Consider the following 17,887-nt stretch of genomic DNA (forward strand, 5'->3'; position numbering starts at 1 on the left):
TTGGGGAAGACCCATGTTAGTCCTCTTCGCTACTTGGTTCAACAGAAAGCTAGAGGTCTGCTGTTCAGTGGTCCCAGTCCGTTCGCTAGGGCAGAGAACGACCTTCAACATACTTTGGACAACCTTGAAGTTTACACCATCTCTCCGTTCTGCCTGATCCATCATATCCTGAACAGAGTGATGGATTCCAAGAATCTCAGGATGACCCTAGTAGCTCCTTTGAGGCCCTAAGTAGAGTGGTTCCTGGATCTTCTGTCTCTTCTTTCAACAAGATACCTCCCTTGGCACAACTTTTTCACTAACCTCTTGTGATGAAGTACCACCAATCAGTAGTTACCTTATCTCTTCATGGCTGAACACTGCCCAGTATCTCTTACGAGCGAGATGTCTTTCTCACAGAGCAGTGACTAAGATGTTCGGCTTCCTGGGGAGATCTTTGTCAGTCATTTACAAGGGCAAATGGGCCATCTGCTGTGATTGGTGTTGTCGACAGGGATTCTTACCACTTGGAACTTCTGTTCAGTAAATAGTGAACTTCCTGGTCTTTTACAGAACAGAGAAACTTCTTTCTGCAGTGAAGGGCTACAGGGATGCCTTAGGATTAGGTTTTCATCTGAAAGATGTGGACATCACTTCATCCTGGGAATTCTCTATGTTATTCAAGAGCTTTGAACACCCTTGTTCACCTAAGGAACTCGAGCCTCCTACGTGGTGTTGAGTAGTCTCACTCATGCTCCATTTGAGTCCCTGCATCAATCATCATACAGGGAGCTGACTCTGTAAACAGTTTTCCCTCTGGGCTTGGCTTCCTCAAAAAGATTTGAAGGGCCCCATGGTATAGATTATGATGTAAACACACCATGGGATGGGTGTCAGTAGCTTTCGAATTTGTCCTGGAATTCATGGCTAAGACCCAAAATCCCTCCGTTCACAATGACAGATTTGTCTCATTTTTCATTCCTTCCCCTAAGGAGTTTGTTAACAGCAACCCTTAAGAGTTACTGCTTTGCTCCATCAGAGCACTGCGTTGTATATAAAAAGGACTTGTCACCTAAGACCTAGGTGTCACTTTTTGTTAGTAGGAGCCAAGCCAAGAAAGTGGTGTCCAAGAATACCATCTCGTTTGGCTAAGTGAGGTGATTAGGCAAGCCTACTCATCGTCAAGTTTTGTCACCAATACGTGCATGCAGAAGCACTGACATCAAGAGGGAAGTACGTTTCCCCCTCCCTGGCCTTTAAGGGGGCAGGCCGGCTAATGCCATTCTTAAGGACAGGACTTTGATATTCATACCATTTAATAAGGTGACTTGGGACATCTCCAAACCGCATATGATTTTCGCCTCTGACCTTCGGTTTGTGACGCCCGGGGCGATTTATCCCGAAAATAACCATTTTTTGTCAAATTTTTATCTTATCTACCCCTTGGATATTTAAATTAATTAAGACTTGGGATTACTACTATATATAGACCGTGATGTAGACCTACCAATCGAATGATGGAGGTTTTTTGTTTTTTTTCTCGTTAAAAGTTTTTAAATTTTTTTGCTAGCTATTGGACAATTTTTCTTTTCATTATGGTAAAAAAATAAACCCTATAAATTAGGAAAACAATATTTATAAAAAAAAAAAGACGAAACAAAAATTGGATAAAAGGGCTTCATTTGATTGTTCTATAATGTCTTTCTGAGTTATATGCCAAATTCCAATGTTATAGCTTTAAAACTAAGTGAGAAGATAGATTTTGAAGGTCAATAACTATAGTTTTGAGATACGGGCGTTCAAAGTTTTTCTTCGTATTTTTTTTGTTTTATAACGACAAATGTTAATAAATAATGATTATTATGAATGTATATTTCTTTTTTGTGTAGTTAATAACCAAAATTATTTTATTTTTTTACATAATTTAATCATAAATATGATCCCTTTGCTCTTATATCGTAGCTTGGGGCACTGCGTCAACCAAGACGGGGCACTCCTTCCTATGCAACTCTCTCTCTCTCTCTCTCTCTCTCTCTCCTTCACTAACTCGGCTTATCACAGCGAATTTTCATCTTCTGTATGTTAGCTAGATGTTTTCCTAGTATTTTCCGTTTTGGCATGATGATATTCTTGCCAAAACAAAGATAAACAAACGTAAATGCAAGAGAATGTCAAGAGGTGAAATTTGAAGTTGTACTCTCTTTTTACAAAGACAATGTTAATAAATCAAGATTATTATGAATTTCATATTCCTTTTTGGGTATTAATAAAACAAAACTATGTTATTTATCATAAATTAAGATCCCTTTGCTGAAAGATGGTAGCCTGGGGTACAGTGTGACGTGTGCTTCAGGCAAGACGGGGGCTTTACTTACTACGCAACCCTCCCTCTCTCTCTTCACTAACTACGCTAATATCGCATATATTATGATATTCTGTAATCATATTAGAGCGAATTTTCTTCGTCTTTATGTTAGCGAGATGTTTTCCTTGTCTTTTCCTCATTGGCATGATGAAATTCTTGCTGAAACATAGATAAACATATGTAAAAGCAAGCGAATGTCAGAGAAGAAACTCGAACGTGTAGACTACTTGAAATCTGTGCTCGCGCTGAATCGTGGTTCAACTTGATACTCCCCTCTGCAACTCACGGAATCTCTACAGATGCCATTTCTCACAATTTCTTTGACAATAATTATCAAAATTTACGATAACAGAAGAAATATTGCATTTTCTTGTACAGATGAATGTTTTAGGCTTATTGAGTTATGTTTACTAATTACCCTGTAACTACGAAAGTAAGAGGAATTTTGACGAAATATTTTGTATACGTATTCTCAATTGCCATATGAAGCTCCATGAATTTTTTCATGACTGCATTTTTTGCCCTATACCCCCATATAAGGGATTTTGACGTAAGGAAAAATCTATTCTGGGCGATTGGCTCGTGTCGCCAGCGAAATATCCTTTAATCTATTATTTCTAGGGTAAATGTACTAACACTACCAGAGAATAGATAAATAAGAAAAAGGTCAGTACAACTGATCGCTCACCCTCCAAGGAGGGTGTCGGTATGAACACTATGGCGAGTGAGACCACTACCACGAGCGATTGCCAATAGAAATCTCCCACTACAAAATCCCCACAAGAGGAGAGCGACCACAGAGTTGTGGGCAGCAACTACTACTACTCCATCCCATGCTGCCGACTGCTGCGCTCTGGTGGCCATCCTGAAGTTAGCAGACAATCTTGAGCGATGGGATGGGTTAGGGCGGGATTTCGCTGGCGACACGAGCCAATCGCCCAGAAATAGATTTTTCCTTACGTCAAAATCCCTTTTCTGGGCTCAGCTCGTGTCGCTGCGCGAAATCGTACCAGAGAAATAGCACAAGATTGTAAAGAAAATTCAACAAAACAAAAAGAGGTCTCAAATAAAAGATAAAATAAAAGAAAAGAATATAATTGCTAATAAAGATACATATACACAATGATAGAAAATTAGAAATATTGCTTAAATTAAACTTTAATGCTAATAATATTTCTTAAATTAACGTAATTTGCATATATACAGGGCTTACATGGAATATATGTTTAAAAGTAGTATCTGTGTATCGATATGTACCAAGAACTCTAAAGCAATTATGACAATAACTTGAATAGAACAAACTTCAATAATAATAATATATGAAGGAATGTATATGACTTAATATACAAAACCCGTAACCATTGTAAATAAGATGTATCCCCTAGCATAAAAATAAGGGATCACATCAAAGAGATCAATATATACAATCGATTGTGAGTGTCCCTAGCAAAAAAAAAAATAAGGGACACCCACCACATCATCATAAAAGCAGCTAAGACACAAGGTAACCGTAGATGAACAAGGCAGGCATAGACTAACTGTTGGGTGAGACAGGTAGAAAGGAGGACTGGATCTTCTACTAATGATTAGGCAGAGTCGGGGGAAAAACTATGTTACCCGCCGCAACTGCTGAAAATTTCAGAGCTTCCAAGGACTTTAAGTAATAACGTTTAAATACTGTCGGCGATTTCCATCCAGTATATTTTTTCAAACTCATCGAAGTTCATATGTTGGAAATAGTTAATTGAGGTGGCTACTGCCCTGACATCATGTACTTTTGGAAAAGAGTCAGGATTGGCTTGTTTAATAAAGTACAGGATCTGCTGCCTGATGCCTTTAATAGATAAAGTACCACCTTTTTCTCTCTTAAAGAGAGGACCCGATGAGGATGAGGAGGTCCTAGACAGAAAGGCTCGTAAGGTCGATACTGGGCAAAGAGATATATCTTGTGGAAGGGGGGAGGCGCGGTATACTACCTTCCATGGTTCCCACCTCAATCAAAGGATCTTCATTCTTTGCTATAAAACTACGTTCCGGAGAAAGTAGCAGCTTCCCCTGTGGGAAGAAATTGAATATGATCCGGGTCTCTGGATAATGCCGACAGTTCTGATATTCTAGCTCCTGAGGCCAAGCTTAATAAAAATAGAGTTTTTCTTAAGAGCATTATAAATGAACATGTGTCATTATCAGTTTCTGAAGCCAGCTTTAGAACATCATTTAAGAACCATGATACTGACGTAGGCCTTACAGAAGGTCTAAGTCTAGCACAAGCCTTGGGAATAGACGAGAAGTAGGAGTCTGTCAAGTCTATGTTGAAACCAAATTGAAAAATCTTTTTCAAGGCTGACTTGTTTGTCGTAATGGTGCTAGCTGCTAAGCCTTTTTCAAATAAAGATCTGAAAAAGGATATAGCTGAATTGATTGTCATGATTCTAATATCTGATTCTCTCAGGAAGGTTGCTAACTTTTTGACAGCAGCATCATACTGTCTCAAAGTGAATCTCTTTTATCGGATTCCAAGAAGAGAATGTTTTGAGGGTCAATATTCGCATCTCTTTTCGCTGCAAACTTCATGAAATCCATAAAGTTAGGGTTTTTAGAATTCCTGAGGAAGCGAACACAGTCTTCGTTTGCACTGACTGGGAGAGCCTGGGACTGGGAATCCGAAGAGGGCGAAGACCCAGTTCCAGAATTAGAGGGTACCAATTGCTCTTCGGCCAGTCTGGGGCTACTAGAGCCACTTGACCCTTGAATGTCCTGAGTTTGTTCAGTACCCTTCATGAGGCAAGATTCACTGAGGAAAGACATAAATCTTCTCCCAGTGTTCCAGTCTAGGGCCAGGGCGTCCGTGGCATAGGCCAGAGGGTCCAGGTTGGGGGCCACATAACATGGGAGTTTGTGGTTCGCTTGGGATGCGAAGAGATCCACTTGTAGGCCTGGAACTCTCTGAAGAACCCATTGGAACGAACTGTTGTCCAGTGACCATTCCGACTCTAGAGGTACTGATCGGGATAGAGCATCTGCTATGACGTTTCTCACTCCAGCTATATGGGTGGAGGAGAGGTGCCAACTGAACTTGTCCGCCAGGGAGAAGATGGCTACCATGACATGATTTAGATGACGTGATTTGGAGCCTCCCCTGTTTATACAATGTACTACCACTGCGCTGTCCAAGACTAGCTTTATGTGGGAGTACTTTGGCGGACGTAACCTTTTTAGAGTCAAGAACACTGCCATTGCTTCCAGTACTTTTATATGGAACTGACGGAACTGAGGTGACCAAGTTCCCTGAACTTTTTTTCTTGAACTGGGAATATCCTCCCCAACCGCTTAATGAAGCGTCCGTGTGGATGGTAATCCCCGGAGGAGGAAACTGAAGGGGCGGCACTGATATCGATAAGTTCTTGACTTTCGCCCACGGGCGAAGTCGATTCCGTAGAATCTGAGGGACTGAGGATAATTTGTCCCTGGACCTGACATTTGCTCGTGAGCGCCAGATTCTGGTTAGGTCTTTCAGTTTGGCTTTCATCAAGATGTTTGTCACTGATGCAAACTGGAGTGAACCAGGATCCTTTCCTGAGTTCTTCTTGACGCAAGTTTGTGACTCAGAAAATTGCTTTACTGACTTCGCTATTTCTTTCCTCTTGGCTGATGGAATCGACAGAGTATGGGAGGATAGATTCCATTGGATGCCCAGCCACTGAAAGTTTGACTCTGGAGTGAGTCTTGACTTGGTCCTGTTTATCTTGAAGCCTAGATATTCCAGGAACTGAATCACTTTCAGTGTTGCTTTGTGGCATTCCTCGACTGTTGGAGCCCAGATCAACCAACCGTCGAGATACGCTACTACCATAACCCCTTGCGATCTTAGTTGTTGAACTACTACTTCCGCCAACTTCGTGAACACCCTGGGTGCTACGTTGAGCCCGAAAGGAACTACCTTGAAGGAGAATGTCTGGTCTCCTATCTTGAAGCCCAGATACGGACGGAAGTGTCTTGCAATAGGGATATGATAGTAAGCGTCTGTAAGATCGATAGAGGTGGTGACGGCCCCACGGGGAAGTAAGATTACCCTTCTTTTTTGTGAGCCTTTCTTTGGAACGCTGAACAAGCGTCCTTGAAATTTTAATCTGTTGACTCTCGCTATAGCTCCTTTCTGAAGGAGGTCCTCCGCATACTCCGTCAATTCTTTGGATGGAAGTTGGCGGAAAGGTCTGGATGGGGGCGGGTCCGCTACCCAACTCCAACCCAGGCCTTTTGACACAATGCTCTGCGCCACTTGCTGAAATTCCACCGGTGGCGGAAGTGAAACAGCCTCCCTCTACCTGAAAGTCCTCATTGATGTTGGTAGCCTCCTCGGCCTCCCGGGGTGAAATGCTTTCCTCTATTAAAGGACCCTCCCGATCCTCTCCCACGAAAGGATCGCTTACCTCTGCCTCCCTTACCCGAGCGGTCATACTTCTGGGAAGCCTGACCCTCGAAGACTTGATTGAAGGCTGGAGAGAGAGCGTAAGAGGTGGAGGGTTGAGGCTGGGGGAAATGACATAAATTGGCTGCGACTGAGCCTTGGAGGTAGAAGGTTGGGCTGCTTGCACCAACGGGACAGCTGGAACCGGCTGAGTAAAGCGTGGCTGTTTCTTCTGGTAAGGCTGGAAACGTCTGGGTTTCCTTTGAGCCTTACCTTTGACCACTTGATCTTGGCGTCTCTTGGCCGTAAGACCCCAACGATCTTTAAGGCTTTGGTTTAGTCTTGTAGCCTCTGCCTGGACCTCCTTCACCATCGCCTCTGGGAAGAGGTCTGCTCCCCAGATGTTCGATGCAAGCAACTTATTCGGTTCATGCCGAATCGTTGCTTCTTGGAGGACATGTTTTCTACAGTTTGTTCTAGCCGTGGCGAACTCAAACATATCAGACTGCACCGTTTGAGTCAGAGACTTGGTGAGAAGCTTAAAAAGTGGCTCAGAACCATAGGAAATGGTAGCCACCTCGGTCATGGCCATGGTATTGATAGACCTGGCTAACCTAGATTTGGCATCAAATTCTGCCTGAATGAGGCTATCTGGAAAGCCTAGGCAGCTTCTCACCAAACTGCTCCATAGCACAGTCTGGTTGAGTTTGCCGCCGAAAAAGTGTTGGGCAGATCTTCCCACAACTCACCGGCTGAGGGAAGTAAAGGAGACGTAGGATCCGCTTCTTTCAGCTGAGGCATCGAATCCCCCTTCGGGCTGCTGGAATGGTGGTCGTAGCGATCTTTGTCAAGAAAGGGAGCGGGGTACTCTCTTCCATTGTAAAGATCGTAAAAGGACTCTTAAATGGTTGTATCTTCGTGTTGGAACAGTCCATGTCCTCTAGACACCTGAGCCATTCTCTCTGAGCCTGGTCTCGTGAATAGAGGACTGTCTCTTTCGGTACCTTATCGTCTCGAGTCATGGCCGAGGCGGTGAGCCTGGCGTAGCCGATGAACGGAGGCTGAAGGTCTTCCGGGTAGAACTCGAAGTCTTCAATCCTCCGAGTTCCACATTCCGGGATAGAGATAAGCCCGTCTTGGAAGGGGGCGTATGACGCTACTCTCCAAGGGATTGTTCATAGAGAACGGAGGTAGAGAGTCATACGGAGGCAATTGCGCTCCCCCTGTGCTGAAAGGTGGGGAGAAGCTAGTGGAGCTTGGCTCAGTCCGGCTATAATGTTGTCCTGAGAGTTGATCCTATCAGACAACCGGGAGATCATCTGTTCCATACTGGTTTTCAGAGAACCAACCAGATCGCCCACTTGTTGCAATAGACCAGCATTGGAATCCAAAGCCGGAGCTGCTGCGGAGGTGGACGGTGGCTCTGAACCGGAACCAAAGGTAGTGGAACTGTTGACTCCGCTGGAGTGTGTGATCTCTCCCTGGAGGATCTACTCCTAGAGGATTTAGAGCCGGACCCGGAAGCTTTAGACCTCTCTGCTCCAGGATTTTCTAGCCGGAGACTTACGAGATGAAGATGACGCCGACGCCGTCTTTTTAGACGACGACGACGTCTTAGTCAAGGTTTTTACTGCTTGACCTTTGAACCTTGGGGGTCTAACGGAAGCATCAGGAGAAGTATACAATTCTGTACCTGTAAAGCCTTGGAAGGATGGAGAGGTTGCAGGAGTAGAAGATCCAGTGGCACCCAAGGGCATCCCTTGGGCGTCCAACGTACCTACCTCGACCAACAGGTCGTCTACACCTACCATGGGTTCGATATTAAGATCCAATGTCGCGACTTCCGCACTTCCGAGGAGATGTCCTGGCCTGGATCCGTCAACGAGGCAGCGAGCTGTTGTTGAATGAAAGCGATAGTCGGGGCCGCCTCTGCTGTGGGGCGACGTAGCCCGTTGACTTGCCTCCGGGGAAGATCAGTACCGCCAACCTCTTCTCAAGAATGTAGGGCATACCCTTGGCGGCGTTCTTCCCAAAACCGCCGACCCAGGCCCGCAGGGTTGCCAGTGCGGTATCCTCACAGCCGGAGCCTGGAAGAGAGGGTATTTATTAGATTTTAAGATTAAACTTAAAACTAAAACTAAATTAAAAGCTTAACTTAAAATTATAGGGGATGCAAAAACCCCTTGTATTTTTATCTTAAGTTTAAGAAAAATTGAATTTAGAAAACTTAAGAACTATAACAAATTGGGGACTGGCTAATGGAGTTGGAATACTTACCCCGTCTAAAAGCTGGCCTCACCAGATCATAACAGATGGTGTATGTCTCGTGATACCAGACCTGGAGGTCCCCGTGCGGAGTCGCGCATGGAGCATGGGACCGGCAAACTTTCATGTCCACAGGGATCTTGAAGTGTGGCGGCGCATCCCGGATGCTCACAGTTGGTGGTCTGTAAGTGAAAAGACACATGAGTATCTTAAAGGCTATCACTTACAGGCTAAAGGACAGAAGAACTCCGTTGCATGCCGGAGCTCGGAAAAATTTTGGGCATAACCCCTCCCTTAACGCCTGAATAGGCTATAACCCCGGAGAGATCCGGTGAGGCAGATAAGGGAGGGGGGATGGTTTAAGGTAGCTTAAGATAAACTTACTAGTTTAACATAACAGATTCTTAAACCTATAAAATTCGAACGTACCGGACTAAGTCCAGTGCGTGGCGGAGCGTGTCGCGACTCAGCGCGACGGAGGGGTTTAGTAGAGACCAACTGTATGCCTCGGTCCACCCTGGGGGTGGACTAGCACCTTTCCACTTGGATGCCGGGGCTCCGGTAGAAAAGGAGCCCCAGTAAGGTGGGCAAAGGGCGAGAGGGCACACAGACTCGCGCTAGCAACGGAGCGACGGAGTAGCGACAGAGGGGGGAAAGGGGCCAGTCCCCCCCCTTACCATCCGGCCGGACCGAGAAGCTGGAGAGGTCGAGTCCAGTCTGGGTCTGTCCCGTCCCTCTACTCCCTCCGCCTGGGGGGAGAGGGAGGCAGGCTCGGGTATGCGGAGCGAGCGTGGGCAGACCAACCCTCCCCCCGACTCTATGGAAGAGCGGGAGGGGGGAAGATGACTGGACAGGCGTCTGGCTGCTCCGTGATCACGTAGTGACCACGGGGCGGTAACAACAAAACAATGAAACAATAAGGCCTAGAAAACACAACCGGCTGATCAGAGAGATGCTATCGGGAAGCAACCGAACTGAAGAGCGGTAGCATATGGGCCCTATGGGCCATAACCTAGGCTAAGTGAAGCCAGACGCCTACACTAACATAAACATAATATAAAATAAATAAATCATTGAAAGAAAGAAAACAAAATAGTAGGAGAAAAAAATCCAGGAGTGTACGACTAACCCGAAGGAAAGTCTACCACTCAAAGCTAGCCGGGGCCGATACTAAGAGCCGTGGCTAGGGTCTGGATAGAAGGAGCCTACATAAGGTAAAAAGACATGCATGCATGACATAAACCGTGTAGACTGTACCCTAAAACAAATAGGATGATTAAAAATAGAGCGTACCAAAGTAAGGGAATGTTCTGGGTATGGGAGACCAAGAACGAACCCGCCACGAGGCAGAACCATGCTGCCATGCTTCCGACCTAGAGTTCGTATTTATACCTAAAAAACGGCAAATACGGGCTCAGGGACGGAAAAAACCAAATAGCAATAAACATTGAGTACTTAACTTAGCTGCTGCGATGGCTGCACGCTCCATGATAAATAAATCCAAAATTAAGGGCACAAAACAACACAGAGTAAAAAGGGCACGTGTATACAGGGTGTGCGGGGGCTTAACACTGAAAAGGATGACCACCAGAGGCGCAGCAGTCGGCAGCATGGGATGGAGTAGTAGTAGTTGCTGCCCACTCTGTGGGTCGGCTCTCCTCTTGTGGGGATTTTGTAGTGGGAGATTTCTATTGGCAATCGGCTCGTGGTAGTGGTCTCACTCGCCATAGTGTTCATACCGACACCCTCTTGGAGGGTGAGCGAGTCAGTTGTACTGACCTTTTTCTTTATTTATTTATTCTCTGGTATGTGTTAGTACATTTACCCTAGAAATAATAGATTAAAGGATATTTCGCGCAGCGACACGAGCTGAGCCCAGAAATAAGGGTTCTGGCTGGCCCCTTGAGAAGAACTTGTCTGTTCATAGGATTTTGAATGCTGGTTCCTGGCTTTGTCAGACCACTTTCATTTCCTTCACCTGAATGATGTTGTCCACAGGTCCTTGGACAATTTCCTTGGGTTTGGTGGTGGTTACTCAACAAGTTGCGTAGTTCATCCACTGCCCCTGGCGGGACAGTTCACATCTTGTCTAAGATGATTGTGTGGCAGATAGATTGAGTGAGATTGCTGGTCTTTTTTATTTCCCGTTTTTCCTTTTTTCCATACCTACAGGCAGTTTTAAAGGATCCATCATATGCTGGAGCTGCCTTAATGCAGTCGAGTGTTGCAGTCATACTGTTAGCACTGTTTATGTTCCATACAACATGCAAATATGCTTCTCAGTAGCTTCTACTCCTCTCTCCAGCAAGGGGAGGAGGAGTGGTGACAAACCCATTTCATGTGGCTGACATGGTTTGTTGCTTGAACAGATAAACGTACAGTGTCCCCCCCGTATTCACAGGGGATGGGTACCAGACCACCCCCCCCCCCATGCGAATAGCTAGAACCCACAGATAGTTGAAACACCTATTAAACTGCTTAATACTGCTTAATTTGTTAGATAAAACTCGAGAAAAAAACTACTAATAATGTTATACTGGTTCATTTTAATAGTTTTTTATCACAAAAGTGCATTTTATGATGAATGATTAAAAAAAAACAAGGAATTTGTGGATATTTCTCATAGAAAAATACCATGAATATGCAAATTTTCTGCGAATAATGGGGGTATTTGTTCCAGAGAGAACCACGAATACGAGGGTTCCACTGTACACCATTACCCCGTATTCATGAGGGATGGGTACCAGACCCCCCGTGAATAGCTAGAACCCACAAATAGTTAAAACCCCTATAAAATGCTTGAAACTGCCTAATTTGTTAGTTAAAACTCAAGAAAAACCCACTAGAAATGTTTGTTATACCTGGTTTTTTTTTAATATAGGCAAATTTTCCGTGAATAATGGGGGTTTAAGTTCCAGAGAGAAAACACAAATATGTGAGTCCACTAATCCAGAGTATGCGAATACATGGGGTTCACTGTAGTTCTCTTTCACTTCCATGTATGCTGTGAATCTGGACATGTTACATTGTATTTAAACCCAATGGACTGGGTGTTAGATGTCCACATATCTAACATCTTGAATGCGTAGGTCCTCTTTTTTAGAATCCTTATTTCTAAGAAAAATGATCAAGTGTGCCGAACCTTTAGTCGGTTCATGATTCTCATACCTCCCTCCAAGAGTGAGTTTATCCTAAAGACCAAAGGTAAGGTTTGTTTTGCATATGAACACATGGTGAATTTTTAATTAATTTGCATTTTTCTTAGCTAACATTCCTGAAGTCTTAACATTGACTGCCCACCTCTAGCCACCCCTCTTATGTCTTATTCTGGGTTGAAAGAAAGACTAAATACATCACGAGGTTCAAGTGTAGTCTGTGACTCGCTTGCACCTCACCTACGCATTGGATGCAAGATGCACAGATTCCTTGCATAGACAGTTTTTTATGATTTTTAAACCATTTCCAACTTGTGCCAAAAGATTTATCCTAATATTAAGACCTCAGGTTTGTTAATGATGAAAAATACAAATTAATGAAAAATTTGTCGTATTTCTCTGTCTTCAAACTTGCAACAAAGAAATGATACTAATTGAGCATCACAAAAGAAAAGTAATATATTTCATGAACTATACTTTGACAATCCTACCCTTGCCTCTACTACTACTACTACTACTACTACTACTACCTCTGAGCCAACCTACATATTTGGTACCCCTGTCTTTTTTTTTTAATGAAAAAAGACTTAACAGTTGACCCATGGACACTTTTCTGTGATTGTACAAGTTATTGAACTAAATTATTGTAGGTTGACAGAGAAAAGTGAATTGTTGAAAGTGAGTTTTTATTTATTTTTTTTACTTTAATTTACTCATATCTTGTATTTAACCTTGTCTATTTATATATTTGGTTATCAGCCTGTTTGTCTGTACACAATATATCTAGAAAAATTAATTGCTGCTATTGAGGTTATATAAAAGTAATGTCGAAACTTCATCAAGAGAGATTGTACTTTGCTGCAAATTGTAATATAGTTTTGTATATTTTTCTCATTTATGCAAAGTGGAAATGCATATTGTGTGAAAAGAAGATATTATTGTTGTATTTGTACTTGATGTGAAATTGTTCTGTTTGGTTATTTCATGTACGTATTGGATTGTACATATACGTGTAATAGTGCTTAAGTTGCAGTCATCAGCTGTTTGTTGATTTGATATTTTGTCAAACTGTTTGGTGTTATTCGGCGGCGGCCTCGAGTGAAAAGTCATAGTTCGATACAGTCCAGACAAGAAGTTCTCCTGCGATCTCCGAGAGTTGTCGGGGTCTCCAAGCCTAAACCACTTAAGTATTCCTTACATCTGAAGGTTTATTTGGGAAAATTCCTTGAGGGGATATGCATATGTAAGAATAAGGAGAATTTTCTTTTGGGGTCCTTTAGATAGTTATGAAATACTGGAGGTTGTGCTAATGCCGATCTCAGACAGTTCAGGTTAGAATAATGATTGTGCCATTTGCATTAATAGTAACTCTACATTATTTATAGATTCATTATATATACAAAGCAATGCAATGTCTAAATGATGTTCAGAAAGAGTTAAGTAACCTGGGTGTCGTAGTATAGAACTTAGGCTATGATTAGGTTAGTACATTTCAGTTCAGGCTATGATTAGGTTAGTATGTTTCAGTTCACTTTAGGCTATAGAATCCCTTGTGATTTGAAATGCTCTACTTACTTCGAAGCAAGTCAGAATATAATGGATGCGTATTTAGGGTCTTTTGATGAGGAAAAGGCTAATTGGAGGGGTTGCTGTGGTAGTGTTTAACACTCGCCCCAGTTTTATACCGACACCTTTTATATAGGTGAGCGAGTCAGAAGCTTCTGACATGTCCAATTTAGCAGTTCTCTGGTATTATAGCAATATTTTACTAGAAATAGTGCTAAAGCAGACATATTTCACTGGGCGACACGGCTTCCTCGCCCAGAAATAGATTTTTCCTACGTCAAAATCCCTTTTCACAGAAACTTTTCAGTTCAAATCTTAATTGCACTCTTTTAAACCTCAAATGTAATCTCATAGAAACTTTTCAATTTAAACCTTAATTGTACTCCTTAAATCTCTCTGTCCTGTCAAATTCAAGAAGTGATACAGTTTGCCACTTGGGAGCCATATATTCCCAAATAGATGTACTGAGAGTAACAGGTCATCTTAAGTTGTATTCTTCCGAGATGTTGGGTGTGAAGCTTAAATAAATAAGCTATGAAAAAGAAATGAGTTTGTATTAATAAAATTTTACTCTAAAAATATGTTTAGTAGGTATTTTCAGTATTAATAAAGGAATTACTCTGTAAATCCCATAATTGGTCACCATTTCATAATTTTAAGATGCAATGTCATTTTGTATCATGATAAAAAAAAATTTTTGTACAAGATTTTTAATATTTTATGTTGCCTCTGTAACATGTAACATGGCATTATTTTAACTGAAATATAAAGTATTATCTATGGATATTTTTTCCAATACAAATCTTGTAAGATTAAAAAGTAAACCTACCAATATCTAAAAATATAATTTAAATATTTTTTCTATAGGATCAAGCAAAGCATGAACCTTGGGGTATTCTTCGTTTGTGCAACAGTAATACTCATCCTGTGGCACTGAAGGCTGGCAACATTGCTATTGACTGGAAAGACTTCTTTTCCCCAGAACCAGAGAGAGCTTCCTCAGCAGACATTGCAGATGATGTGCCATTATCCAGTAGGAACACTTCACCAGAGCAAAATACTGCTTCAACAAAGAAAGGGGTAAAAATTCATGAAGATGATCACAGAAGTAGTAAAGAACAATTAATCAAGAGTTCAGACCTTAATGGTTTGGTTACAAAATTAAAGGTTAAAGTGGGAAACACTAGAAAGCCAACTAAAAATAAAGGGCATCGCTCAGGTAAAATTACATATAAATGGTGAGATTACTAAGAAAGTAACTATCTTTGCTGCCCCCTACAATTTATTTAGTTAAAGGCCTTGGTGGTATGTATGTAAAAAATATATAGGCTTCATAATTTGGTATTATGGGATGTAAGAATTGTATGGAAATGTAAAAAATAATTTCCTGGTGCACCTAGTTGAATGAATAAAGGAAATTCAGGGTATAAAGCCAAGCATTTGGACAGAGTGCTTTACACAGTAATAATAGGGAGTTTGATGGGTTGGACTAAAGAAAAAAAATCAGATGGAATACAATGATCTTGGAGAAACACCATGGTTGTCCTAATGAGTAGTAATTATGTTTTGACAGCAAGATAGAAGAAAGAAAGAAGGCACCAATGGCTGTATTAAAAGCTAGATCATGGTGCAACTAGTGGCTGAAGGAACACTGTAAAGACTTCAGTAGTGCCCTACAGTGCAGTGTTGGGTGTGTGTTTGGCACATACTCAGTGGAAAGCATACTTTGTTGATGGAATGTTGCCCTTATAAGAACAAGATGCTAGTGTGAAGACCTAACTGCTATGTTAAATGCCCAAGGAGGTGTGTTCTCTGTTATAGGACAGGTGCAGAGTGGCCCCCATAATAGATGGTATTTCAATAAAGTCTTAATTTGATTGCTTGAGAGAGTAAAGGGAGGTCTACTTTTAAACATTATGCCACATATGTTGTAGATGCAGATGTGTTTAACACCATAATATTTAGTAATGTTAAAGATGTAATAATCTTCATTTGATACTAAATTCCTGTTGGTTCAATTAATGTACCTTGCCAATCAATGTGAGGGAGTAGTTTAAGACCTCTGCACTTCTGGTTGAGGAAATGATTGGTTAATTAAGTAAAAAATTGTTTGTTCCTAAACGACATACAAAGCCTTGGTTCTTTACAATAGGAATTGCTTAAGGCATAGCCTGGACACTGCCGCTGAATTCTTTAAACAAGGCGGTTCGGTAATTAACTACCGGTCCGGTCATTGGTAGTCCCTCTGACTGAATGTAAACATTCTAATTTGCTTTCGGCTGTCGTTGTGGACAGACATGATCTACAGCGCTCTCTACCTGACTGTTGTTGCTGATTTCTTTTCAATCCTGGGGGGATTTTTCCTTGTTCTTTTGACATAGTGTTGTGATAGTGTGTGTTTGTGATTTTGATCATGCAAAACCATGATTTACAACTGCTGTTGACTTCTGCCCCCAGCTGCACTGCCTGGGGTAGAAGGGAAGAAGTGCAGCAAGATCATCAGAGATAGAGGAGAAGGAAGAGACAAAGGATAAGAGAGGAAGAGGACGCACGAGAGAGTGGGAATGGAAACAAAGTCGTCCGTAGTCGGAGAGAGAGAGAGAGAGATCCCGATGTTGAGCAACCCTTTCAGAGAAGAAACGTCCTAAAAGCGGTTCTGAGGAGTAACCCGCCCTTCAAGTTTCAAGACCAAGACATTTCTTCCTGCAGTACAAAGTTAAGAAGCCATCTGAAGTTTCTACTGTCCCCTTTTGTGAAGCCCTCATTTCAAGCACTGATTTTGACCTCTGCAAAACTGGCCCCCAGCAACCAGTATTTTCATTGCCGGCACTGTTTCCCCCTTTTTACATATTGTCAGATTTAATTTTGTTATGTAAATAGGAGAAACTATTCTGCATTTATCTTTGTGAATAGGCTTGTAAATATACTTCACTTCTGTTTTGTTTGAGTTCTTTCTATATTCTTACCCCGAGTTTCAGTTGTTGGTGTTTAATCCTTTTTGTTTATTATAATAAAGAACCTGGTGTTTAATCCTTTTTGTTTATTATAATAAAGAACCTGAGCAGATCTCGATCCGTAACATGGGGGCCCTGTACAAGTGTTGTTGGCTCACTCGAATAGGGGTGCCAGCAGCACTGTGACTAATGCCATCGTCACCACCACTGCTGCCACAGTGATGCAACCTGCTACTACGCACCTCCCCACTTAGTCTGGATACAACTCCCTATAAATGTGTCTCCAACTGTGGTGATGCAGATTAAGCCTCATATGCCTTCCCACCATCTATGACTGGAGTGCCTCCTCCTCCTGGATCTGGGGTGGCACCACTACCTGTCCTAAGGGTGAGTGCTCCTCTGGTTGTGACTGGTGACCCCGCCGGCTGTTCCCGCTGTTATGCCTGCCTCTGTTCCTGTACCTGCTCCTGCCCCAGCTCCTGGACCTGTTGAGTCATCTGCCACTTGGGGGACCCTGACTACTCTTCTGCGGAAGCTGTCAAAGAAGAAGAGATTGAAGAAGGTGTCGTCATCTTCATCTTTGTCTTCGTCGTTGGCTGCTGCCTCCTCACCTCCCCCTTGAAGGCTTCACTTCCTGAGAGGAAGGTAGCTTCTCTGCCCCCTGAGAAGTTTTGTCCTGAGATTTCTGAGGGTTTGCATCCTTACTCCGGGGAGGAAGCAGTTGGCTCTCTCGCTTGCTCACCTACTACTTCAAAATTAGGAAGCGAGACGCTGTCCCCAGGGACCAAGGTCTCGGGAGCCTCTGGAGCTCAAACCGAGGTTCGTTCTCCAGTCCCTAGTTCTCCAAGGGCACTGCCTGGGGAACTGGGGCCATGTTCGAGACTCATCTGCAAGTTTTCCGAGTATACAACCTACTAAGGGAGGGCATACATCCAAAATCAAGGACAGGAAGTCTTCCCCCGTGACAGTGGCACAGGGCAAAAAGCGGGACCGAGCCATGGCTCAGACCCACCTGTGAAACCAAGGCTGGTTCTTTGTCAGGTGCCAAGGTCGATGTCGCTGTTCCCCATGGTCATCCTTGGCTGAAGGTGGGTTGGACCAAGTGGATATAGTCTTGTCTATGGGCAAGAGAATTCACTCGGGTCCAATCATTCAGACAAGCTGCCTTCCCCTGCTCTACCTCGCCAGAAGCACT

General features: G+C 42.9%; 1 protein-coding gene across 1 annotated transcript in view; it reads left to right on the plus strand.

Annotated features, from left to right (window-relative positions):
* LOC135219760 (poly(A) RNA polymerase, mitochondrial-like) overlaps positions 1–15,327 on the plus strand; it is a 466,613-nt gene extending 451,286 nt beyond the window's left edge. The window contains exon 11 of the mRNA XM_064256805.1: positions 14,606–15,327. Within this exon, the coding sequence (XP_064112875.1) occupies positions 14,606–14,980 (375 nt within the window). The 3' untranslated portion in view covers positions 14,981–15,327. The remainder of the gene's footprint in view (positions 1–14,605) is intronic.
* The last annotated feature ends 2,560 nt before the right edge of the window (positions 15,328–17,887 follow it).

Source organism: Macrobrachium nipponense, chromosome 1, assembly GCF_015104395.2.
Source record: "Macrobrachium nipponense isolate FS-2020 chromosome 1, ASM1510439v2, whole genome shotgun sequence".
Taxonomy (NCBI): Eukaryota; Metazoa; Arthropoda; class Malacostraca; order Decapoda; family Palaemonidae; genus Macrobrachium; species Macrobrachium nipponense.